This window comes from Anas platyrhynchos, chromosome 4, assembly GCF_047663525.1.
Source record: "Anas platyrhynchos isolate ZD024472 breed Pekin duck chromosome 4, IASCAAS_PekinDuck_T2T, whole genome shotgun sequence".
Lineage (NCBI taxonomy): Eukaryota > Metazoa > Chordata > Aves > Anseriformes > Anatidae > Anas > Anas platyrhynchos.
In genome coordinates this window covers 48,779,840-48,806,133 of record NC_092590.1, presented here as the reverse complement: position 1 = coordinate 48,806,133, position 26,294 = coordinate 48,779,840, and the positions used below count along the sequence as shown (strand labels likewise).

Genomic DNA, 26,294 nt, shown 5'->3' with positions numbered 1-26,294 from the left:
TTGCGAGAAAAGCCACCTACAATTTGATTATTTTCTGTACAATTCCTCCTTAGCTATGTCATTCCAATGCTCAATTTCCTTCTCCCATCTACCATGTAGTATTTAATCCTTCCATATTGTTGTCAGTCTGCTTCCATTTCTTTTGCATGGTCTTGGTGCTAACAGGGAGGCTGCTGAGGGGGCTACCAGAGGCTGTCTCCAGCTCCAATGCCCACTGCACGGAGGTGTAAGGGGTCCTTTCAGCACGAGTCCAGCTCAGGCCCCTGGCTGAGTTGTCACTAGTGAGAAAGAAGGAGCTGTGCTGGCAGGCTCACACGTGCTTGTAGAGCAGGCAGCTTTCAGAAATTTAGTTTGTTTGAATTTGGGCGTTTCTTACCTGGAAATATTCAAGGCTAATGACAGTGAGCATATTCTTCCAAATGTCAAGTCTCCGAGTGTCTTCTCAGAAGATAACAGTAACATGTAAAAAAGAAGTGTAGAAAACACAGGGGCATAAAATATTGGACTTCTGCCCAGTACATTTTCAGAAGAGCAAAAATAATTTTACCTGAGACTTGCACTGATTGTGAAGGGCACTTGGCCCCCTGGCATCAGCAGCTTTAGTTCAGGTTGTTTAAATTGTGACCAAGTTGTAAGTCTCATTGCAAAGTACGTGTTACAGAAAGTACTGTGTGCTCACCAGAAATCTCTTAGTCTTGGTTCACAATTGCACTGTCACACTGCTCCATCAAAACATTTAAGACTATGCTTTTGTGTTCTCCTTTGTCAATTGCTGAAGCATATTCATAATTTCTAACTTGAAGGCAAAGCTTAAGTGATCTTCTGGGCTTAGGCCCCTAAACTAATTTAACACTATAAATTGAGCCTGAAGTAGTTTTTTGAAAATCAGAATAAGACAAGATGTTTGGTATCAGGTGCTGGAAATGCTTTCACCTGTGTAGGTATCTCAATGATTTCAGTAGGATTTCTGTGCACAGATCTAAATGTGTGCACTGATATTGCCAAATTAATTCTTGCTTTTGAATTTGGGATAAATGAATGCAAACTCTGAAACTTTTAATCGGTCTGTGTTAAGAAGCCGCTGTGTATGGGATTCTGCTAAGTACTTTTTGAAATGCCAAATGTATGTTATGTGCTCTGTATGTAACACGACTTCTCTACAATGAGTTAAATGCTACTTTTCATTTATTTTGACCTTCCCCTTATTTGAAACCGCAGGTTAGTTTTGGCAAGCATTAATAGCTCTTAAATGATTTGTAATCTGGTTTTAATATGATCCTAGTTCAAGTTCAATGTGAATAACCGTAGGGCTTAAATGAAACCTGATGTCTTCCTGCTTCATGCAGGGAAGTGCTACAGACCACAGGGTAGGGCCCGAGAGGTTTACACAACAACAAGTATTGAAATGTTAAAAGAACGGACATCAGCCGTTTTCTCTTAATTCTTTTTTGATGGTTCCTTTGGAGTTGCAGCAGGCGGCTAGCAGCTAGTCTGGCTGAGTGTTTCACATTGCTCTGACAGAACTGTCCAGACAGTTGCTTGCTGAAATAGGACGGAGTATTTTTCTCTTATTGCTTAATATTCGGCACTGGTTAATAGTAATACAGGCAGCACTTGCATGACCTAACTAGTAAAAGATCACTTGGTAAACTGAGGGAAGTGGTTTCTCGTTTATTACTAGGAAATAACAAGTGTTTGGCTGAGGGGCGTAGCACAAGCAACACTGTATGCTCTGTACATAAACTCAGGGCTAGAATTCCCCCCAGAGTAGTGAGGGAAACAGGGATATGAACAACTAAGGGAGCTGGAAGGATAAAAGCTGAAAGTTGTGCTGTTCGAGAGAGGGGAGAAGACTGGTAATGGTACCAGTTTACATCCTCGCCAAGTTATGGTCTGAAGCTTTCTGTAGTTTGGCAGACAGGTCAGAACTGACTTGCTTTCTTGTACAGAGTTGCAGACTATTTTCTTTAGAACTGAAATAAGAATTTTTGCTGTTTCCACAAAATCCACTGTCACCCAAATTCCTCAGAGGTAAGACAAAAATAGTTGACATTTGAAATAAGGAAGAGGGAGTGGGCTGTTTTATCAGTAGACAGATATTCAACCATATGAAACTTGTGGAAGTTAGTCTACAACAGAAACTGCAGAGAAGTAGCAAATTTCGTTATCCGTTGTAGGTATTTCCAGGCATGGTGATTTTTCTCAAGTTTCATTTCCTTATGTCATACGATTACATCAAACAGTCTTCCCTTCCCCTTCCATTCTGTATAACTTTTAATTCTTACGTCTCAGAGAAACACTGAAAGGTATGAATATGTTGACATGAAACTTACCAGCATAGCTACTAGTTATCAAAAAAGTAACCTGAATTATCTTGAAAAAATATATTTTTTGTTCTATGCAAGTATTGAAAGTTTGGGAATTACGTACCATGTTCTTTGATATTTGATATCGGCACTGGTGTTTCACCCTGCCTTTTCTCAAATGGTCAGGAGCCTGCTTACTACTAGTCTGCATGGTAATTTTGTATGCATTTGTTGGTGAGGGATTGTAACTATCTAACAGATGAAAAAACCTCCTTCTATCCTACAATAATGTTTGTTTGGAAGTAACACATTCAGATTCTACATTCAGTAAACAGGTTTTTACAGTAGTAATGAGGGTGGAGATACAATGGGTCTTGGGATCAGATTTTCCTAAGAGCTCAAATATATGGACAGAGTGATTTGCGATTTGAGTTCGTAGCCTGTATTTCCACCACAGTGGAGGGTCTGTGTTAAAGTCTGGCTTAAATGTTGGCCTTTGTGCCAGCAGATCCAGCCATGGGCATGGGTCTGAGTTGTAAGAGAACTTTGCACAGCGACTGCATTTAGTGTGCATCAGTCTAATTGGTTTAAGTAGATCCCATCTATTTTTTTTTTTTAACTTTTTATTTGAGCTTAATTCCCTTAATCCATGTTGCTGTTGTGACCAGTACCCTATACAAAATTATGAGAACAAATAAGCAACACATTTTAGCAATCCAGATTGGGCACGTCCTAGAAATGTTGACTCATAATTGTGTTTCTCTCACCTCCTTACAGTTTGTGACCTCCTCTAAACTCTTGCCAAGTGATTCATAACCGCCTGCACTACTGCAGAGCGGCCGAGCAATGCCAGGCACAGCAGACGAATTGCCTCTCTTGCCTAACGCGATACTTCGTTGTGGCCCGGTGAGCTGGAGCACTTGCCACTCTTGCAGCAGCGCAGCGCTGCTGATTCACAGGCAACGCGTGGCTCTCTGCACCACCCTGCTGCCGCTCTGGGGTTGTCCTCTCCACTGGGAAGCACAGGGTCTGCCTTCACTCTGGTCAGCCAGGACCAAAATAAACCGGGCTTAATGTGTGTAAATGTACCGTCACTTCAGTAGAATGATTCTGCTTTAAGTCAGAGAGTGTGGCTGAAAATACATGAGATGAGGGGAGGAGAAAACCACTCTTTGGTTTCTGAAGGGGGCAAAAGGAAAAAGGGAAAATCCTTTATCCGGATGAAGTCTGAATTTTTTTTCTAGTGGATTTCTTGTAGGTATGCCAACTAGAGTTGTAGATTTGTAGGGTAAACAGGAATTTAGCAAGAATATTAAATGATGTATTGCACTGGGAAACCTGTTACAGACAGGAAATGGCGTTAGAAAGAAACCTTACAGAGTGGAGCCTGAGGAAGATAAGCAGCACCACCCCCAGACATACACCAAAGTGAGAAAAAGGATGAGAAAGGTGCGTGTGAAACTGCTGCGGCCTCTGACTTGGCCTCGTGTCATCTTCTCCTGAAGTTACGCACCAGTGTCATTTAATTGCCTTGCCCTGTGACACTGTGCAAGGGGACAGGGCGGGCTTGGGCGCGAATCCCCAAGTTGAAGAACTCACACCTTGTTTTGGGAGATCTCACGTGCACATTTATCAAGTCCGGATTCCAGAAGGGGATCGTGTGGGCAACTTACTATTATTATCCTGCCAGCTCAATAATTTTAAAAACAGATTTTTGAAGTTATTTCTTTCTAGAGACTGAATTTATAGAGCTGGAAATACAGGTAGGACCTCATGACTGGCCAAAGCAGCTCAAGTTTATGTGTTTCTTTGGCTGTTGAGCACAGAAATAGCCAGAGGCACCTGTCTTGCAAGCGTGTAACTACTGGGGGTGGTTTTTCTCTCAATTACTGAGAGATTTGATGCTTGTGGGTAGCTTCACATGTAAGTGATGAGCTCTGACCCGATTTGACCGCCGAGTGGGCTGCCTGGGGGGGGCCTGGGCCTGGCTCTGAGTGCAGGGAGCCGGGCATGGCCCCTTGGCAGGGGCTCCGAGCCTCGCTCCCCCCTCGCTGCCCGCCCTGAGGCGGCGGGGCCGGGGCGAGGCCTCCTCGGCTCCGCCTCCGCCCTGTGAGGCGGCCCGGGGGGGGGGGGGCTGCGGGCGGCCAGGCAGCGGCAGCCGTGGCCCGGAGCGCCTGTGGCCACCGCCAGGTAGGGTCCGGGGGGCTCCGTGTCCGTCCATCTGTCTGTCTGTCCGGCTCCTGTGGTAGGGACAGCCTTTCCTCCCGGCGGCTGTCTGTCTCCTCTGTTTGTTTCTGGGGGGTTGTGGTGCTGGTGCTGCGCTCACCCAGCAGAAAAAGCACTTGGAGGTCGGGTGGGTGCGTGTTTTTTCCTGCCACCTTCTCTGTATCAGCACGGGAATAGGTCCTGAAACGCACAGGAGTGTGATGCCCTGAGATGCTTTCCTCGTTTTCATTTAAACCCAGCTGTTCGCTTGCTGGCTGCTGATTTGGGTGGGGAGGATGGAAAAGCACCGATTCGCCAGGTTGTGGTTGTTGTAGGGTGCTCGGGTGGGACAGGTGGCGGTGGGCTGCTCGCTGTCGGGACACGGGCTGCGTGTGGCAGGTGAAACTTCAGCGCCCCGTCCTCAGCCAAGTGTGTGCAGGTGGGAGACAGCGAGAGCAATGGCCAAGGAGTGACTGGAGACCGCAGCTCCGCCGCTCTGGCAGCAGACTGCAGACCAAGGCAGCCCTAACACCGAGCAGTGCCTCCCTGCCTGCCTGTGTGTAAAGCTAAATACAGCACGGAGCAGCGGGGAAAACTCCGTGAGGAGTTCCCCCGAGCAGAGCGGAGGAGAGCCAGCTCCTCCCCAAGGAGAAAAACAGCCTGAAAAACCCAGCCCTGGACAAAGAGGTGCTCTCAGCCCAGACCGACAGCTGTCCCTGCACGGCAGGAGAGCTGGGGGCTTGCTGTCAGGGAGCCTGCCCCTGAGGGAACGCGCTGCTGGTGGGAGATGGGGACCCAGGCTGGCAGCACTGCGTCTCCGTTCCGCCTCTTTATTCTGAAAGCTGGGAACAGCTTCTGAGAGATGTCTCCCTCAGCCTTCTCCTGCAGCTTTCAAATGAAATGTGTTAGAAGCCGGGAATCAGCTGAAAATCAGTGCTAAGTGTACTCCGGACAAGTAGGTAGCTGGTGAGCTGTGGTGGAGAGACCTAAGAGGTAAGACATTGCTTTGATTTTTGGGTCAGTGATGGGGGCATCGCTGCTTTAAACAGGCAGGACTGAAACAGGCTATTGTAGGTTTGCTTAACTCCTTGTAAAAGAGAAAAAGAAAGTACCGGTCTCTCGGGGGTTAAGATCACAGTAGTAGCTGATGAAAATGCTTTTTGTCCAGCACAACAGATCCCTGTTTGTTTCGGTTCTCAATGGTCTCCTTCTCCTGGGCGCTCTGGGGGCGGCACAGTGCGTTGTTACCTGTGCTGTAGTTTGATGAGCTACCCGGGCAGCCCTCGGGCAGTGCAGTGAGGAAGGTGCCTGGTACCTGTTCCTGGTGTGGTGAGCGAGCTGCTGGCACACCGCGATGGGAACAACAGTTTTAGGCTGGAGTCCCATCAGAAAGGAGTGTGAAGTGGAAAAGCTGAAAATGAGGGAGTTGATTTTCGTAAGCATGGATAGTTTAAAAAAAAAATAAAAAAAGTTGGTTTGACTGGGGCAAAGATAGGAAGAGGCTGTGTGTGGATCACATTGCCAGTTTATACTACATGGCTATAAGGGTCTGGTGTTACGACACCCACTTGAGCTGACACTATTATGTAGGTGGATCTTCCTGCCTACCTTTTATTACCTGACTACTTCGGTGTTGATGTTCCCCTTGGAGAAGGTGCTACAAAGCTAAATGGCTAAAACTTAGTAGAACTGGTACTCTCAAGTGCCTCAGAAATAATCAGCTGTGAAAGGGTTAAGCGATGTTTGGGGCCAAAGATGTAGAGCTAGGGCTAGCTGCTGCAAACCCGGATGCTTCGTGGCTCCAAGCTTTTCTGAGTATCCAGCGCTAGGTGTCGCAACGAGAGGAGGCATAAGAAGACTTGCATGGTTCGCACTCTGGGGCTTTCCTTTCTAAATCAGAGCGTTTAGAAACTTTTTCTTCTACTCAAGACTGCATGCAGCTTGTGCTGGGATGTTGAAACAGAGAACGAGCTAGTTCGTCATTACACGTAGAAATCGCGGTGGGAGTTCCACGAAATGACTGAGAAACAGATGAGCTCGTAGTACTCGCTTCTTTCTTGGCGTGGGTGTGTTGTTCTTTGCCACTGTGTCCCTGTTCGGTCTGTGGAGCTCCTCTCATTAGCTGTGATCCTTCTCACCCATTTGGAGAGATTAGTGTCAACGCTCCAGCCCTGAGCAGGGGAGCTGTCAGAGGAGATTTGTTTTAAGGAGCACTGTCTGGAGAAGACAACCTCGACTTCTGGAGGTAAAGATAATCCAAGCCACTCATTTCCTTGTGTCTTTATACAGTGTTCCTTAATCAAAACCTAATTCTGTCTTTGAAAAGTAGGCAAACATGCTGAGCTGAAACAGTCATTTGACCACTTTTTTGCTGCTCAGCATGCAGTTGGGCAGTAGGGAATAAAGGTGTCACTTGGAATAGGGTGGGCACATTTCAGTGAAGGAGAGACAGGATTTCTGACTGTTCCTGCATAAGCATCTTTTTCAAAATGTTGGTCAGTATGCAGGTGTACTCTGCATGCACTGACAAGAGCCCTTTGCTTGGCATAGGTTTGTGGGGCTGAGCCACATCATCTCATAAACACTTGACTACAAAATGAGCTTGCAACAAAAGTTCCAGAGCACGTCCTGCAGCCGCAGCAGGGACAAGGCATCATTTACAAACAGGAGACAAAGATTCTACCTCCAGCTGAAAGCTAGTCTTAATTTCTTCTCGATTATAGTAGCATTAAAAAAGCTAAATCACTACAGTGAGGAATGTGTGCGGATTGCACTCGGTATGCCTGCCTTTTTAATTAGAAAATGGGCAGGATCGTGGAAACAATAGAGCTCAGTCTTCCCAGGTAGCTCTAGAATAGCACTGCATGACTCAGATTCACGTATTCTGACTGCGTATTCTGACTGCTTTGCTTTTGATTCATTAAAATACATCTTCTCCCCAGAGTAAAATGTTCCCTAGGTCACCTGCCCCTCCCATGGGGTCAGGTATTCCGCTTACGTCTTGTCACAGCTGAAAACAAGGCCAGAAATACCAGCTCACACGCCAGTGGAGAGAAGAGCCCGGGAAGCTGTGAGTCTGCAGCAGCCAGCACACCGAGGCATTTGGCTTCACGACCAGTAAGACAGAGGATAAATATGCTTGAGTCAGGTTGGGCAGTGGGGGATTTTCGCAGATAATTGCTCTCACGGGTAGCAGGACAGGCGCTTTCTGCACGAGAGCAGCGTGCTGACCTGACGGCACCTGCCCATCAGCGCTGTGACTTGACCCTCCCTTAAGCACCCTGCAGAGATTGGGATGCTATTACCCTGAGTTTATGATGATCCTTTCACAACCCAAGCTGGTGTGTGTTCGCTGAATGCCATACCTCTTGTGTGTTGCCTTAGTATGTGTAAGCCTTTCAAAGGCCAGGAGGCTTTGGCCCATCAGTTGCAGAGCCCAGGGGTCCCTGCGGGGTCCCCAGGGCTGACAGGTACCAGCAGATGCAGCGTGCCGGTGGATTCCTATTACTGCCCTGCCTACACTAGGGCAGAAAGTCTTTGCAGTCAGTTTGGCTGGGTACTTTTCCTCCTTGCTTTCCCAAGCAGCTGGTCGAACTGACTGCAGCCAGCTGCTTTATGAGTCTGCTGTGCCTCAGAGCCAGCTCTGCTGGAGAAACTACTGCTGATATGCAGCCAAAGAGGTCTCAGGCAAGTACTGCTGACTCGCATACAGAGCTCTGTTTGCTCTTTACGGCCAGAATAGGTCCATCCCTCTTTATCTGCAACCTGGACACTGAAAGGTTCAGGTTTCTGTTTGTCTGGAGGTCTCTTCCAACCTAGATGATTCTGTGGTTCTGTGAACTCTCATATAGGCTGATTTTAACAAGCTGCATATTTGTAACTGTTGGTAAAACTTCTGCTGTTCATGGAAACATAAGCTGTTACTAAAAGGAAAACCAGAGGTGATGTGAACCTCTTGCCTCAAACCAGCATTTTTTTTTCTGCATTATCTAAATGTAAAAGTGACGTGTGGTGAGGTTTTAGGTAGGGCCAGTTAAATAAACTGAAATAAGGACTGTTACTTAACAATATTACAGCCTGCTGTTGTAAATTACAACCTGGCTGGCTGTTACGATTATGAAAGGGAATGGTGCTCTCTTAAGCGTATTGTGGGTTTCACCAGAAGACCAAGCACAGATGTCTGCAAAGAGCTACAGCTTTAAATTCAAAGGGTGTCTGGCTCTGATGAGGTTGAGGAGGGGGGGAACCATTAGAAGAGAGCTCCCCGCTCAAGGCCGGTACTGCGCTTCTGGCATTAAAACTGCGTGATACACCTTCTGTGCCCCTTCTGAAAAAAGATCTTGGAACTTAATGAAAGGAGGTAACCCCACACTAATCCCTCTTTGTACTGTCGAGGAGAGGAATGCGGTAATGAGAAACCGAGTGACTTGACTAAAGCCACGTGAGGAGTTTGTAGCAGAGTCAGAAGCAGACCCAACTCTCAGCTGCCAGGTCTGGGCACTGAAATGATGCTTTTGTTGGTTGGCTGTGGACACAGATGTGAGCAGTTGTTTGTGAAGCATGTTGTCCCTGTGTGCTTATTTGGACCCACTCGTCGCCACCAAGCGTGCCGATAAAGTCTGTCTTTTGGCCTCATTGACCTGAGGTGGGTTAGGATTATGGAGGTTCGTGTCCCTGTCACATAAAATGGATCGTGTCCCCCAGGGTTAGCGGGAATTTGATACCTCATTGAGATCAGCTCAATGAGATGCCTCATTGAGATGGGGAAAAACACCCCCATCTCTGTTGGCAGCATCAGTTTTCTGTTCCTTTGCTTGTATGAAGAATGGAGCAGGCAAAGTTTGAAGCCCACGGGAGGTGTTACGCGTGGTACGGAAATGATAGAGAGAGTCGGGGCTCTGATTCACTGGTGGGGATGGCATAGCACAGATGACATCTCAGCTCCCAGCTGTCCACCCCACCCTGCTCCCCGTTCCTGGACAGCTGAGCCACCGTGAATCACCTGCTGAATCACTTGAGTTTTAAACGTGATGTTTTGAAGCAAATCATCGCTGCTGATGGTTTGCCTTAAAACTCCTGACTGCAGGAGTTCATCAGCTGATCGATGAGCAGCTCAGTGCGCAGGAGGCTGGGCTGGTGAGCTGCTCCGGCCTCGAGAGCTGCACCGTGCTGCTGGAGGGGAGCCCTGACTGTGTGCTGACTGTGTGCAGAGGTGGGTTTAATGAGTATATTCTTTTTTCCACAGCATTTTGTCTTTTAGGACTATAAAGTTCAAGAGCTGTCTGCTCCCAGCAGAGCACATGGCAAAACTCCTCTGTTTGCACCCTGAGAAGTACAGAAGAATGCTGTGCATTTCTAAAAACCTCACCCTGCTTCAGCAAGTTAAAAATAAATAAATAAATAAATAAATAAAAAACCATGAGGCTTTAGTATTGTGCTCATGTGTGTTAAATATGCTTGTACTCTTATTTCAAAGCTCTCAGTTTTGCCCTCAGCAGTTCCAGCTGATTTCTTAACACTCTCTGTTGGGCAGCCAGTAATATGCTGTTTTTCTTGATCATGAATTAAATGTAACATTTTGGACTGAGGAGATCATGCTCAAGCTTATGTATTGGTTTGGTTTTAAAGAAAGTGCTTGGAGCACTTGGGCATTATTGGATTTATAATATATATATGGATAAATATATAACTTATATGCATCTATATTATATAACAAATGGAAAAGGTCCATTTATTATTTTTATCTACGTGAAATACATCCTAGGAGATACTAAAAAAAAAAAAAATAGTAGGTTCTTAACGTGATCCCAGTACTGGTTGTGCATTGAACTTTCCTGGCTTTCGGTCCAGCTGTCTGCTCATAAATTTTGGTAGGAAAGATAGCTTGGTGTGTTGTCTGCTGTTAAAGATGGGTGGTATTTCATTGCATGCTTTGGCTGGTCTGAGGCCTTTGTGCATGCTTTGCCATGTAATTCATTCCATAAATCAGTCGAGGTTTACAGGAATCGCTATGGAGCGTGCGGTGGACTGAACTTCTCTAGGATCTTTGGAGGCTTGTGACATATAATTACTGCTGTGCAAATCCATCATGTCACTGATAACAGATACGTACTTGGCTCATGTTTTAAACCTTTCCTCTGACATGGGAAAAAATACGATGTGGAATTGTCAAAGAGATTTACAAGTTGAAAGAAACAGTAATGGGAGAACAAGCCCTATCTTGAACAGGAATTGAATAAAAATGTTAAAGGGACGTCATCCTGATGTTGACCACTAGGGGAAAAAAAAAAACTTGCTAAAAGATTTTTCAGTCAGTGATGGTATACAGTTCACATAATGTCTGCCTTTTTGAAGATTAAGCGTCATTTTCAGTTTTAACCTACAGATAAAAATCTCAGCTGCATTGCCATCATGATCAGATAACAAGTGTGTTGAGAAAGCTCATAATACACTCTATGTGCGGTCTTGTTCTCATGTTCTGTGTTTAAAGGCTGCTGCATCTGAGAGTCCAGCAATACAGACAGCTTGATTTGTTTTGGTCTGGAGGAACATATGTCCTGTTTTCTCCCTTGGCCTATGTGATTTTCCTGCACCTGGGATTTGTGCCATGCTGCAGTCTGCCTGCCTGCACAGCCACCCTCAGCGCTGCTGGATGCATGTTGAGTTCCCTGCCTCAAGGAAGAAGAGCGTGGGGAAAGGGTAGAAGGGGGGCTTGGTTCTTCAGGCAAGGAGTTAGAGCATATCAGCATCACGAGGAGCTTCTTTATCTTCCCTTTTTTTCTACCCTTGCAGATTCTGAGAAATTCAAAGCACGCTCAGTAACGCCCTGCGCTTTTCTTAATGCTCCCAAATGTACACACAAGCGCGTGCATGTCCATCACGCTTGCAGTTAGTTCGGTATCCTAGGGCTTTAGTTTCGAATTACTCAGGACCTGCCTAATTACTGTGCCAAAGTTCTCATACGTGGGTGATCAGTCAGCAGTAGTGCATCTGACCCTTCCCACATCATCAGCTAGATCTATTTTTACCAAGAATGAAGAAAGAGGAGTTCCTTTCCGCGTTTGGGAGGAAAAAGCCTTTCATTGAAATTCACTTCCTGCTCTGTTCTTTGCGTCCTGGCATTTTTCTTTTACAGCCTATTCTTGCCTGCGTAATTTCTTGAGAACTTTACAGAATTGTTCATCCTCTGATTTCAGTGAAAATGAAGAGGTGGCTCAAGGCTCACTTACTTTGTTTTGCCTGCCAGAGATCTTTGCTTGCCCTGCCAGAGGCTACGATGCACTCACTGTTCTCTTCTGGATGTAAAATATATTTCTGCTGTTATGTCACTGTCCAGCAGGGTCACTTCCAGATAGTTTCAGCCCTCATGTTACTCTGTGGTGAATTCCTCCTTAGTTCCTCTTACCTTGCTCTTGATTTCATCCAGGAAAAGATATGTCGCTTGCCTCTCCACCTACTCTGTGAGTACAAAATACCATTTACAGTTCCCTGCCTCTTACAAGAAATATTTCTCAAGTATTTTCTGGCGAGGACAGTATATAGGTGAGGAAGGGTAAGTCAAAGTTGGTGCTAAAGTCACACTGTCGGTGTAGGCAAACAAATACATCAGGGAAGAACTGCAAGAAACAAAACTTGAGCTAGGATCCTTCAGTGATTGTTTCCGTAAAGCGTATGAAGCACTGGTCTGGGAGTTTTCAGATTTCTTATCTTGGTAATAGCATGAGCTGTAGAATTTCACTTTACGTTTCAGTGCAAAAACCAGATGCTTTGTAAACAAAGCAAACACGCCCAAGTTGTGTGGAATGCAAAGGGTGGCCTCTGAGTCTGGTATGCTTTTGTTCTGGGTAGCCTGGATTGTTGTATAAAATGCTCTACGCTTTTCACAGACACTGAGAAATAGTTAAGATAAGGCTGGATGTTGCAGCGAAGCACCTCGTCCTTACTTCCTTTCTGTGGGTTTTCAGGGAAGCGCATCCTAACTTGCTCCTGTTTTCCCATTTTAGTGCAAACTGTTAAGATTCGTCGTCCCAGCACTCCTCTGTTTTGCCATGCCCCAGCTTTATAACGGCCTCCATCGAGAACACACTGGGGAGTGCAATCCTTCTGTAAATGCGGTTTGGGGTTTCTGACGTGTGTGGTGAAGCAGCTCTGTGGGGATGTAATTGCACATTTGAGGTCGGCATCCTGGGTGAGGAGGTGTGCTTTCGGACTGGTACAAATTCGGTGACCGCTCCCATGTGGTGTGGGAGATACCTGAACTAAGAGAAGAGCTGGAGATGTTTGGCGGTGGCTTTAAAGGCAGCTTTCAGGGTTAGTACTGAACCTCTCTGTGGGTGCCCCCTTGAAGGATGCACATTACCCACATTGTTTGTTTTGGTTTATACCCCTGTTAGGCTCTTTAATGTACACAAAAAGAAAACTAACTAATACAATCTTCCTCTGCTGCTAGTAGAAAACTGATTTTTTTTCTGTCACTGAACATAGAGGTTTGGATGAGCACTTGGCAGGCTGGAAGCTTTGTCCTGATTCCTTTAGTTCTGCCAGACTGGATCTTGGCAAGGAAACCCCAGGAAACAGTGGGGTTTTGAGCGTGTCGCCTTCGGTTCTGACATTTTATTTACACAGCTCTTGTGAGGACTGTTGAGGCTTCTTTTCTGTGAGCGTGCTATTTGAAGTCAGAGTTATGGGACCTTAATGTCCAGGATCTCACATTCTCCCTGATGATACCAAATGCAGAAACAAGTTTTATTTGTCTTTCCACAATGCGGAGTTACGAACTTGTATCTGTTACAGGAAAGCATCACTTCTAGAGCCAGGAAATTATTTCAGTGCTCATTCCTTCAAGTCAGATCAAGTTAGAATTAAAATAAATACAAAAATAAACAAACGTTTTGCATGTTAGAAATAGCCAAATGTTTCCAAAACCCAGGTTAAAAGTTCCAATTTTAACTTGGGATGTTTTTCACTAGAGTCATCTTTTCTGTCTGTTTTTCTAGTTCCAGCCTGTCAGATGTATTGTGGTGGCTTATCAATATTTTCAGGTCCTAATCTGCTCTGTACACCAAGACTTTGTGGGCCAGATTCTGCCCTGTGCCTGGCATTTCACTTCCACTCGGGTTATTCTGAAGGCAGGGTTGGCGTTATGTATTTAGCTCCTGAGCTAATTAGAACAAAGCGTGCTGCTTTCTGTCTCCAGCTCCACGTGAAATAGAGCAAAAGGGTCAGGGTACTTGAGGAACCCTGGTGGAAAAGCACACGTGTTATATGAATCATCCTGTTGGCTGTGCTATATTTATCTCTGTCACACTTTGATATCATCCCTTTTCGCTGCACAGAGAACGTGCCCTCTGTCTTGTTCGCTTAGGAATGAAATCTGCCATGCCTGAACTCGGGGCGCACAGGACATCTCTTCCCTAGTACGGCGTGGCATCTCGCTGAAGCAGGACCAAACCATCTCTGTCAAGTGGCTTCCAGAAATAGACAGCAAACAGCAAACAACATGTACTTTTCAGGGGCAGTCTTTGTGGAGTTTTATTTCATTGTTATGAATCAGGACATCTAGAAATGACCTAAGGATATTTTTGTGTTTCCTCTTGATTCAGACACCAGGAGACTGTGTCGCAAATTTAGATCCATCCGAAAAAGGATCTGCGTGATTCTGGGACTAATTGTACTAAGAGCTAGGGGACTGGAAGTTTCTAAAAGGTCTCTCCCTTTGGGAGTTATTAGAGTTAAGCACTGCCTGCTGACTTTCTGAAAAAAAAAAAAAAAAAAAAATCACATATTTTAAAGGGTAGTATTACACACCATGCCTGTGTAAAATGAGTTGGAGAAAACCTTTCTGTGACTCACACCTGTTCCAGTTCTTACCATGCCAGACGTTAGTGCTTTGATGGAAGCGGGGGCTTTTCCCCAAATGCTGCATCACCTCAGCCTTTGATGAAATCAGATAGTACCTAACTGCTCTGGGGTGCTGCTGGTTGTGTGAGATCACAAGCGTTTGCTGGTCAGATGGGGTAAAACCTCTGCAGATTCCAGTCTCACACTGAATGGGGCTGATTTGGTTAATGCGAGGCCTGGATCAAAACCAGCTCCTCACGTAGTGCTTTTTACAGCACCAAAATCGATGCCAAGTGGTGTTGCAGAACCAAACCAGTGTTTCTTTCCGTGTGGAGCATTACCTTACAGCCGCAGGGTTACAAATGCTTGCTGGGTGGGTGGCAGTTTGCACCCTCTCCGTTACTGCTTCTCTTTTGGCTATGAAGCATCGCCATGGTAGCTGAAACAACTTCTACGCCATGGTACAAGCAGGACATTTTCCAACACGAGCGGACTGTAGAGTTCAGATAAAGCCACAGAAAGCTTTATCATTGCAGCGGGTGGCAGCAGTCGGGCTGCATCGTACCTGCCTGGTGTCTCTTGTGCAGGAGCCTCGTTCAGGTCAGGCCTGCACCTTGTGCTGCAGCGCTTGTACTTACTTTATTCCTCTCCTCTCCCCAGTTTGTCAGGCTGGCCGGAATTGTATCCCTGGGTGAACAGCTGCACAGAGCGACTAATGTGACTTTTCAGACACGGAGACTCCTCGCTTTGTCCCTTTTTGATGCAAATATCAGTTGGCTTCTTGCGAAGCAGGATTAGCGCAGGTCATGTAGGCCAGGAGGCTCTGTTCCCTGTCCCTCTCCATCAGAGCACTGGAGTTTGGCTTTCCCTTATTGTTTACTTACTGAATCCCTCAGTCTTGTGCTGGTTTGAATGCCTCCATTGTCCAGACGTGCTGCCAGAAGCAGGGAGGCTTTGGCTCTGTGCGCGGTGCTTTAGGTCCCTAGGAATCTAGCTAATAACTTAATAGCTTCTCATCTCTACCCAGCTCCCTCTGAAAAGTGCTTTGTTGCGAGCTGCAGAGCACACAGATGGCAGCGTGCTACTTATCTCCGGGCTGTCACATTGCTAGTTGTTCTCAAAACCGGGTGCCTTTGCAGACTGGTGTTCGGCGAGGTCTGGGGCTCTAAAGAACCTTTTCCACAAATAGGATTTGATACAATGGAGAGAAAAGCAACAGCATCTGCACTTACAATGATGGCTCAGAGGCATTACAGCTCTTTTCAGGCACATGCTCCATCAGCACACAAGCGCGGCAGCCTGTAGAAATTACCTTCACAATTTTGCCTCCCATGCCTCGTAGCTGTGGAGAAGAGTGGAAGCTGTGCACGGTAGGGTTTTGCATTTGCTGCGTCTACTCCGCAAATACGACTGGGCCATTAGCACTCAGCACACAGTAGCTACTGTAGTAGAGCTGAAAACTGCCCATATTTGTGGTTTAGAAGGTGGGCATAAACTTGGCTTGCAGTCAAGGCTGTAAAAACCCAGGTTGCTTACACCGACGAGACCGGCTGCTAGCAGAAGGCAGGGGAGGAGAGGAAAGGAGAGTAAAACCAGCCGGCGAGTAATCACAGTGATTTTATCTTTCTGCCCTTTCGCATGCTGCGTCACCAAAACTGCTCGTGGGTGGTCCCATCCTCCTTGCCGCCCACCCACCACCGTGGATGGCTGAACAGCCCACAGCACAGGCTTATCGTTTTCCCCAGTAAGGCATTTTCGTTCTGCAGACCCTGAGATGCAGACTGGTGAGGAATTCATTCATTTTTCCTTAGGAGACTGAAGCTGGAAAGCAGAGGGCTGGATTTCTCACCTTCTTATTAAATTTTGAGGAAGGTTAACAGAGCTCTGACTCTGCTTGCATCTTTGAAAACACAGGTAAACTTGGACAACACTTATAAGCTGTATGTGGGCATATCCTTCCAAATTTCTGTGGAGTGGAGGTGGAGGTAGATGCTCCAAAGCATCTGGTGTTAGCCTGGATCACACCTGTCACAGTGTTAAAGGGAAAACCAAGCGCTGATTTATCAGAGTGAAGTTAGAAGAATGTGGCAGTCATGTCACATAAGGAGACTGTCCTCATGCACCACCTTTTTTCAGGGTTTCCCTTCATGCTGTCCCTCTGTTGGGCTCTGCCTGCCCCCGACAGCCTGAACGTGCTGCCACATCAGCGTGCTGCTCTCGTGGCTCTGCTGTCGGGGTTGCCCAAAGCTGTCGAAGAACGTTATACCATGTGCCCAGAAGTGTTCAGTGGAAGTTTGCTTTCCCAAAACCTCTGACAAGAATCTTGAATGTTCCTTCTCACTCCTAACCTCGACCTCTTATCTGTAACTTAATAAAGAAATGCCAAGATACAAAAGAAGAGCCTGGCAATTGTGATAGGCAGTGATGAGAGCCTTCAGTGGACTATTGCACAGGCTGCAAGGCAATGCAATCCTTATTACTCTGTGCCAGTGACCCAGGGAGTAATATTGGTTTGCTTGTTTGTTTGTTTTTCCTAGTGCAAAGCCATCTTGTGTGTAGAATGCCTTTTGTGTCACACCTCCTGATAATAAATTCATATCTCTTCTGTACATGTGTCTCCTCAGGAAAGGATGCCGCAGACACCTCCCTTTGCAGCGATGTTTGACAGCAGCGGCTACAACAGGAATCTCTATCAGTCCAAAGAAGACAGCTGTGGAGGCCTCTATTACCATGACAACAACCTCTTGTCGGGGTCTCTGGAAGCTCTGATCCAGCACTTAGTACCCAACGTGGATTACTATCCTGATGTAAGTATGTGCACCCAGCGAGCTGTGTGGCTAGGCCTGATGTATCTGAGGAAGGGAAGCTTTCAGGCACACAGCAAAAGCAGAATGCGTCACATGAAATTGCTAAGGAATGGGTTCAGCTGGCTGGTAAACATGCTTCGAGTGAGTTCAGCATGCAGGAACTCACCTGACATTGGAAATCTAATCCTCTATTACTGCTGTTACGGAGCGCAACCCTTGTGACTCATTTATAAAGAAAATACCTAGCGTGGCTTACTGTTCAATGGATTGTATGTACCACTGACCCTTAAAAATCTGTCAAATCTTTTGACAGCAAGCTGAGGAGAAAGGACAACCAGCGTGACTTGATCAATGTGTTTAGTTTAAGAATAAACAGTACTTAATGCATGTGTCCCATGCGTCTCAGGCCCACACATATTTTGCAATTATCAACTGAAATGTCAAACTAGTACCACATTGTTTGGAATCAGCAGCAATTGGACAGGAGAATAGGGCATTTCTCATTTGAGAATTTTTGTCCTGTCCAGATGCATCTGTGCATTGAGATATTTTATATATCATTTAGAAAAGAAGAATGATACCAGAAGATCTGGGAAAGGGAACGGCTAAGGGACAAACTACATCACTTTTTGTTGAAAGACTCTGGCTGAGGACATAAATCTGCTTGTATTCAGCTTTTGTTGATGTCATAGGTGCATTTACAATTCCAAGAGTTGAACCTAATCTGGGTCTTCCTTCTTAAAGGGAGCATGAGGTGATGGTGCATGGTATACTGAAGTCAAAACAGGCACATACAGCACGGTAGAGATGGTCTGTGTGGTGAAGTTGGGAAAGTTGGACAGCCTGCTTAACTGACTTATTTTTTGTTCACTGCCTGAGGACTGTTTGTTTAAACCAGAGAAATATGGAAGCATGCAAGATGTGTGTTGGTACTCTACATAGCTTGGACTTGCAGTATGATTTTTTTTACACTGTTGGGCTAGGAAGAGTTGTGCCATCAGGTACTGGTTCTCACAGAGGTGTACTGCAGAGCAAGGGAGATGAGCTGAAATTTTATTCAGTGTAATTTCAGGTACTAGGCTTGTAAGAACACCGCGTACAAAACAAGAGCTAAACCAGCCCAGCCCTGTCTTGTTTTGGTCTAATCTTGCCTAATTTGGCTCAAGCATGATGGTACAATGCTGAGTCTGGAGCAATGACAAGTGTTCAATTAAATGCTTACTGCTGTAGTAATAGCACTTGGCACAGCCACATGCACAGTTCTGATTTGCAGATACTAAAGTATTAGGAACTGATTTGTCGGGAACAAATAATGAGAAAATACCAAATGGTGGTGATTTATCCCTTTCTCTGTCTTCCTCTTGTTTGCAGAGGACGTACATATTCACCTTCCTTCTCAGTTCACGCCTCTTCATGCATCCCTACGAGCTCATGGCCAAAGTTTGCCATCTGTGCATTGAGCAGCAGAGACTAAGTGAGCCTGGCCTGGACAAGGTAATATCCCTCACTCTGAGAATCTGACCTTTTAGTCACTGACATTTGTGGGAAATCTTCACGCTGGTTGGCCCATCCTGCCTGAGGACTGATGCTGCTGCTGCACTGTTCAATTTACCACTGCAAGGGACAGAAATAAAAGCAATGGCTATTAATGACATATCCTGCAGTGATGGCTTTTGTTTCAGCATTCCAAAAGCCTTAACATATAGAGCCAAAAAGTTGGAAAGACATAACAATGAATTAAGCACGTGAATGGCAATTGCACTGACACGTCTCACGTGCTTAAGCTACTGTCTTGCTTCAGTCTTGCTGGCGTGGCTTAGCTTGCTGTCCACTTACAAGGGAATGCATTTTGTCAGTGTTTGTGTAGTGCCTAGAGTGAAAGGAAGCAGGATGTGGATGTTTGCATGGTACCTCCTCCCCAGGAGAATATAACACAAATTAAATTAACAAATGTGAATCATTACACCATTTTCTCACTCTAAGGTATTGTGCATGTGTAAGTGGTAACTGAAGCTTAACCCTTGGATAGTTGGCCATAAATTACAGAAACACTAATTACAGAAACAGTCTTGCACTGTGACACTCCTGATAATGAAGGCAAAACATCTACATATATGGATATATAGATTTTTTTTTTTCTTTTTCCTAAGGTCTTCCACTTACCTGGGACCTAATTTCCATCCCAGTTAAGCCAATTGGCTCTGGCCTGTAATCCAATGCAGATTTAAGTTATGCTTAAAAAATTAACTGAGCTTCATACCCTTATACTCTGTGGTATCCTACAGAAAGGGATTATATTTCCTTTGGGTTAGCTGTGTGCTGTATTGCTCTTCCGTGTAATGCTCCTCCTTTCCATTTTCAATAGAACCGGATACGAAAAATTGCACCCAAAATCCTGCAGCTGTTGACTGAATGGACAGAGACGTTTCCTTATGATTTTCGAGATGAAAGAATGATGAGAAACTTAAAGGAGCTGGCGCAGAGAATAGCCAGTGGTGACGAGGTGAGTTGTCTGAGCACAGTTACTGGATAAAAAGGCAGTTCTTTAATACTTAAATATTGCATAGGTGGTGTTGTTAATGATATGATAGGGCTCTGGGCAATCAAACCAACTTATTAGGGCAGTTCTTAAGGACACTTATTGAAGACAAAAAGTTCTGCCTGGTATGTAGGCCTAGAAAGAAACCTTGAAGCATGAAAAGATCCTCTCCAAAGCACAGACAGAGTTCACCCCATCTCTGAAATCATGAAATAATTGCGTGTTGTGCAGCCAAGCACAACTTGGCTTGTTTTTTGTTCTTAATGGTTTTGCTTGGAAGAAGCTGGTAAAGACACTGGGAAGCCTTGCATATCTGAGAAATCCCCTGGTAATTTGTTTGATTTGTGTGAATAAGATTTGTTAGAGTAGGGCTTCTGATGTTTATGTCAGTGGAAGAGATATAGCAGGTTTGGGAAAAAGTTTTGAAAATAAAATCATCAGGAAGAATCGTCTTGTGCTTTAAGTATTGGACTTGGACTCAAAGAAAGTCTGTTGGATTCCTTCCTCTGAAAGCAGCACATGAGGAAATCAGGAGGAATGGTCTTGTTCTAAGTGCCAGTTCTCAGGTGCAAGTAAAGTTTCAGGGAGGTCTTACGAAATATTTTGTTGCTTAATTGATGCTTGTCTTGTAAATACTGAAGTAAACTCAACCAAAATCCAAGGCTTATTCCCACTTAGTGGGAAGGCAGTTAACAAGGTTTCAATAAGCAGGTCATGTGTAGCTGGCATAATACTAAGATTGCAAAAGACATTGGAGTGGCATTTGGAAGAACTATAAACACAAAGACCAATTGCTAAATCGCATCATGCTTCCAGTCTTCCTCAGCTTGGGGTTACTTACATAAGGCTTTGAATAATGATATGGACAAGGCATAAAACAGCCTGTTAACGAGCTTTGGTAGGTAAGCTTTACTGGGAGGTGGTGTGAATGCTGCCAAAGGCTTGAAAAGACCTTGGGAGCCTATAAATCAGGGTGAAAAAGAACAAACCTAAAATGAATTTAGGAGCTGAAATAAATTTCTGTGTTGTGAAAGGGAGGAGAAACAACAGAAGAAGGGTGAAAGGAGTGAGATACAGTATGGAATATGAATTAAAAAAAAACAAACAAAAAAAAAAACTTGCTGAGCAAACTTTGAATTGCTACAGGGTATCTATAGGGGGCTTTGGATTGTGAACAGGCAATAAGTTTACTTTCACAGTGTGGATGCTGGGAGACACCTTTCCCTTTACAGGGCTCCCACAGTATTGCTTTGTTCCTTAATACTCTTTTAAAAGGAAGATAGGGAACCGACATTCAGTTCGAGGAAAAGTAGTAAGATGGCAGACTCTCATCCACTTGAAAAACACCCATTGGCATAAAAAGAGGGCAAGTTGTTTAGCCTGCAGAAAGTTGAGTTGATGGGAGCGAAAGCAGGGTGGAAACAGCAACAGGGAAAGATTTTCTACAGTGAAGTTCCTGGCAGTACACAACATTTAAGCAGTCAAATCAGCTATAGAGGAGAAGGGCAGAAGTTGGACCAGCTCCTAGAAAATGATCCGTGGGGAGCAATCTTACTCTGGAAGGGAGTTTCAGATCTTTCAGAGAGGAAGCTTTTTCAGAGCTTCCATGCTAGACCTCCAAGTGACTTCAAGGTTTCCTTTAGACAGACAAAAGGAAAGCAAGCACTGCAGTAATTTGGCGTGCATTACTGTGAGCTGTGTGGAACAGCACATGGCAAATTCCTTGAGCCTGCTTTTCTGCAGATTGCTGGGATGTGATTGTGTGAGTCATTACTTTGAAGGATACAAAGGAATCGGTGTTGTCTGTTCCTGTTCGCTACATCTGTTTTACTTGTAGCTTCTTATTCTACTTTCCGAATTACTGTGCTCCACTGGTGTTAAGAGCTATCAGTAAGGGTCCAGCTAAGACCATTCACCACATGAAGATATTTCTCCATCAAAAAAGTCTTTGAGATATTGAACCTTGATATTTCATTTATTTATTTATTTTCCCCTCAATTTCATCGTATTCCTGCTACTTTTTCCTTCTCTGTGTCCTAAGAAGTTACACTCATGAAATATTTCCAGATATTGTTTTGGTCTCTTTTATTGCTTAACTGACCTTTGTTTCAAGGTAAGTCTTTCTGAAGCTCTTCATTATCAGCCATTGCCTCCAGTCACCTGATTAGTTCCATGTAAATACTTACTGGTGTCTTTTCCTGTCAAAACATTTGATGCATGTATGCAGAGCCACACCAAAGCCATGTCCTGTATCCCAATCTCTTCTCATATGCAGCCCAACGTTGTACCAACCTCTCTTTTATTCCAGTATGATATCATTTAGGGGGAGTGACTGTGGAAACTCATTTAGCATGTGATATTCCACATCTATCAGACAGTAATGACTTCCAGTCACAATCCATACAGGACAGGCACCAAGAGGTGACCTTTGGGTGAAGTGTCCCATCGCTTTCTTCTGTGCTGTCCAAACCTCAAAGTTTTTTTAAATGTAAATAAATATAATCATTCTTCCCTTTATTTGTGGCTACAAGACTTGCTAGGTATGGTACAGATATAGAGGGATGTGTTTTTTTAAAAAAAGCCTTAAGAAAAAGACAGAATATGTCTTAGGAAGATGTATCAATGATAATCTTGATCTTACAGCTCAAGTTGCTGCATCAATACAGGAGATAACAGACAAGTTAATCATAAGGCATCTAAGAAACTGATGTGTAAACTTGTTTTCCTGTCATCTACAGGGAGAGAGGAGTGTGTAATTTTTTGGAGTGGAAATGAGAGTTTAGGGAGCAGGGTGCTGCAGCCTAAGATACGAGTTCAAGATATCTTGTTCTGTATGGTCATGCTAAACCAAGAGTTCAGGTAGCTTGGATTCGCATCTTCACCATTTTTTTTTCCCTGTGTGGGTTGACAGAAAGAACAATTTCAGATGAGGTTTATTAGTTTTGCTTTTAAGATTGACCCACTAATTGTTAGGCAATTTCCACAATAAGCCAGAATACATCCAAAGTATTTCGCATGCTTTTTCAATCTCGATTGTTTACCAGCTGGGCAAAAAAATGCTTCATAAAGTTCTTTTAAATCAAATTTCAAAGAATTTGGAAGGGAAATAGGTCAATGAGGCATTTTTGTGTATGTCATCTAGTACCTATTTACTGAAGTGCACCACTTGAAATAATATTTGTGTCTTCATGAGGAGTGCGTTGATCCTTTTTTTTTTTTTTTTTTTTTTTGAAAAGTTTAGGATCCCCCTGTACTCTTCCCACACCATCCCTAAGTGAAAAACATTGCAGTGTGTATTTGTCTAGGAAATCAAAATATATAGAAACCAGAAGGCGATTATTTACCAAGTAACAAGCCAAGTTTAGCAGGGACCTCAAGAATGAATTTGACCCAAAACAATGCTGTTGTATTTGGTTGAATTTGGAAATCCATATAAATGACAGATTGGTAGAGAAACACAAATTCATTAGAATGCAGGAAACATTCAGGCCTTTGACTGATCACACTGTGGTGGGCTGCCAGTAGGTGTTTTAGATGCCTGTTTTTTCAACTACTTCTGTTTTCCATTAATATCTGTAGGCTGGTATCTGGAATTTGGAAAAGTGACCACCTGGGGGGCTGTTACAGAGTTCTGTCTACATAAGTCAAGTCCTACTCTTATGTAGGAGGCAGCAGAAGGTGGAGAATTTTCATTTCTTGTATTTTATCACATGACTGGTACTTCATTTGATGCAGAAGATTCTGCATATTGTTCCTATCGTAACTTGGCTAGTCAAGTCACTGTTAAAGCCCTGAGACAATCAGTGCTTAAATGCTCATCTGGATTCCTTTTGTTCTGATGAAATGTCAGTGTCAGATACTCACATACTAGGATGTGTCTTGTGTTTACAACAGGATTGTCAGGCATCAGCATCATTCCATTTTGCTGTCGTGCAGCCTGTATATAGTACCCTTGCACATTTTGAGAATGTCTCCCAATTGTTTCATGTCATGACAGATGTATCGGAAGAACGTACAGCAGCTCCTCCAGAACCTGCTTCGAAAGCTCGCAACTGTTAGCCAGTATGAGGAAGTACTTGCAAAAATTAATGCAACGTCCACAGATCGCCTCACGGTCTTAAAGACCAAGCCCCAGTCCATCCAGAGGGACATAATCACAGTCTGCAATGATCCCTACGCATTAGCTCAGCAGCTTACACACATAGAGCTTGTGAGTTTTTATTTCTCCATTATGATTTCATCCTTCTCCTCCCTTTGATATGCACATAAACCTAGGATCTGACTTGATTGCTTGTGTGCTTTTTTTAGGAGAGACTTAATTATATTGGACCAGAAGAATTTGTCCAGGCATTTGTGCAAAAGGACCCTTTGGATAATGACAAGGTAATTAGAGATCTTGAGCAGCTCTGAAGTGTGGTGTTTAACATCCTAGAGTTCAGGTGCCTGTGAACTAGAAGTTCCAGCAAACAAATGAGAACCAGCAGAAACAAACTGTAAAGTGAAAATGCTTCTGTACTCCTCTTAATAATTTTATCAATGCTTTTTCTTTCTGGAGGAAATGTCCAGGAGCTCCAGAACTCAGAAAACAAATTGAAATCAGTTTAATACATTTGCTGTTTTTCGTGATTTAAACTAAGGGGAAACTTAATCCTCTGAATGTTTTCTTCCATCCACCTACGTAGTTAGTCTACAGCTGGAAAAAGCTGAGATTAACTTTGGCTTTTGCATTACTCATTTTTAACATCTGTTCTTCCTTTTACTAAACTTTTGAACTCTTTGCAGCAAACTGACAACTGGGGCAGTCTGTAGGTAGAGCACACATCATGAAAAGCAGGCAGTGAGCTCTATATCCACATAAAATGAAGGTTAAAGATGCTGTATTTTTAGCTAAGTGTGCTGGAATTAGCTCTTTAGCTGCTGGATTCAAAATTACTTTAGCACAGTTAATTTAAAGAGCATAAATCAGGCAGTTAACACTACAGTTACTATCCAACATAAAACTGATGAACAGAATAGGATGACCCAAGCTTATAATTTGTATTTTTGTGAGACAGTCTCTCAAAGTTATTTTAATTTAATTTAATATTAAGCAGATATTTATCTTTGATTGTTTGCACAAACCTATCCTAATTCCCCAAAGCATGCTGGTGGGATTAAGAGCAGGTGATGGATTCTGCATGTCTGCTTGAGTGCTTTACTGAGCCAACAGTTCAGGAAGAAATGATGCATACCCAGATACAATCACTGCTGCTTTACTTCTAAGGTTTTTGTTTGAGGGCAATTGAGTTGATCCTGGTTACTTGACAGGGTCTCGAGATGGCAAGGCAGAAAGCCAAAAGGTCCATCTTAGGGAAAAGGTGAAGATTACAGTAAAAATTGCTCTTTTTCTTCTGCAGAGCTGCTACGGAGATCGAAAGAAGACCCGTAATCTGGAAGCCTATGTAGAATGGTTCAACAGGCTCAGTTACCTGGTTGCAACAGAAATCTGTATGGTAAGTAAGGATTTTATCTGCTAAAGGTTTTGCTTAGTCTAGTTGTCAAAACCGTGGAGCCTATTTAGGTTTGGTGTCCCTTCAGTATGCCCTTGGACTTTCCGTTCTCTCAGCTCCATGTGTATTCACATGTGTCTGAAGAGGAAATAGGTTACATGTTTTCAGCATCATACTTGTGCGCCCGCATTGTTCATGTGGCAAAGTGGTGATGTTATACTGCATTAGTTCTTTCTTTTGGGGATGCGTTAGAGCTCTCTGTTTCCAGCTGAAAGTAACGCTCCAGTGTCATCTCTTGCAGCCTGTGAAGAAGAAGCACAGAGCAAGAGTGATAGAATATTTCATCGATGTGGCACGGGAATGTTTTAACATTGGCAACTTTAACTCCTTAATGGCTATTGTTTGTAAGTATGCATCTTGAGATGTTTAGTCCCTGTTTGAATCTGGATAAATGAATTGTGGTGCTTCATAGGGAACTCTACAGCGATGTGCAGTTGGGAGGGGAAATGGCAGAGAATTGCTAGATGTTTTTGTAGTATTACATATGTAAGAAATTAATGACTTCTTAGTGTACATCACAGAAGAAGCTAAGTTTTCACTGTAACTCTTCAGAGATCTAAATCTCTGTTTTTTGAAACAAGTTCTAATGCTAAGTTGGAATAGACACTCCTGTAATATGGAGGATTGATGTCTTCTATTATTTCTACAGCAGCAGGAATATCCTAGCAGTGTAAAAATTCCACGCTTTTATATCAGATAGGAAAATATCGGGAATATTTATGGAAATGGGAAAATTTCCCAGATACCATAGCTTTCCATTACATTTGTAAAAGGTGGTGTTAAGACAACTCATTTGACTTTTTTATTCCATATTCACGTTTATCAAGACCACATGAACTTATAGCATGGTATTTTTTTAAGAGATTTTTCTTTAAAAGATGTTGATTTTTGTTTCCAATGTTTTTTTACCACTGGAATTTCAAGAAAACAGTAAGTCTGACTTTAGAGTATCTCTGCTGAAAATATTTGTTATTGTTAATAGCTCCTTTGCTCTAGAAATACTTAACAGCTTTAGGCACCTCAAAGATTTCTGAATGCTTAAACAATT

At 43.9% G+C, this 26,294-nt stretch overlaps 1 protein-coding gene across 8 annotated transcripts in view; it reads left to right on the top strand.

Moving 5' to 3' along the window:
• RASGEF1B (RasGEF domain family member 1B) overlaps nt 1-26,294 on the top strand; it is a 143,725-nt gene that overhangs the window by 108,930 nt on the left and 8,501 nt on the right. For 3 of the 8 annotated variants that reach the window (XM_005012766.6, XM_072037552.1, XM_021267702.4), the window contains 7 exons: nt 16,976-17,158; nt 18,530-18,652; nt 19,524-19,661; nt 23,695-23,907; nt 24,006-24,080; nt 25,094-25,189; nt 25,488-25,590. In XM_005012766.6, the coding sequence (XP_005012823.5) occupies nt 16,976-17,158; nt 18,530-18,652; nt 19,524-19,661; nt 23,695-23,907; nt 24,006-24,080; nt 25,094-25,189; nt 25,488-25,590 (931 nt within the window). Of the gene's footprint in view, nt 1-4,340; nt 4,497-4,563; nt 5,505-5,527; nt 6,757-6,790; nt 7,629-9,179; nt 9,724-16,975; nt 17,159-18,529; nt 18,653-19,523; nt 19,662-23,694; nt 23,908-24,005; nt 24,081-25,093; nt 25,190-25,487; nt 25,591-26,294 lie in introns of those variants that run through there. The other 5 variants (XM_027456979.3, XM_005012765.6, XM_005012763.6 and 2 more) reach the window with 5 other exon arrangements.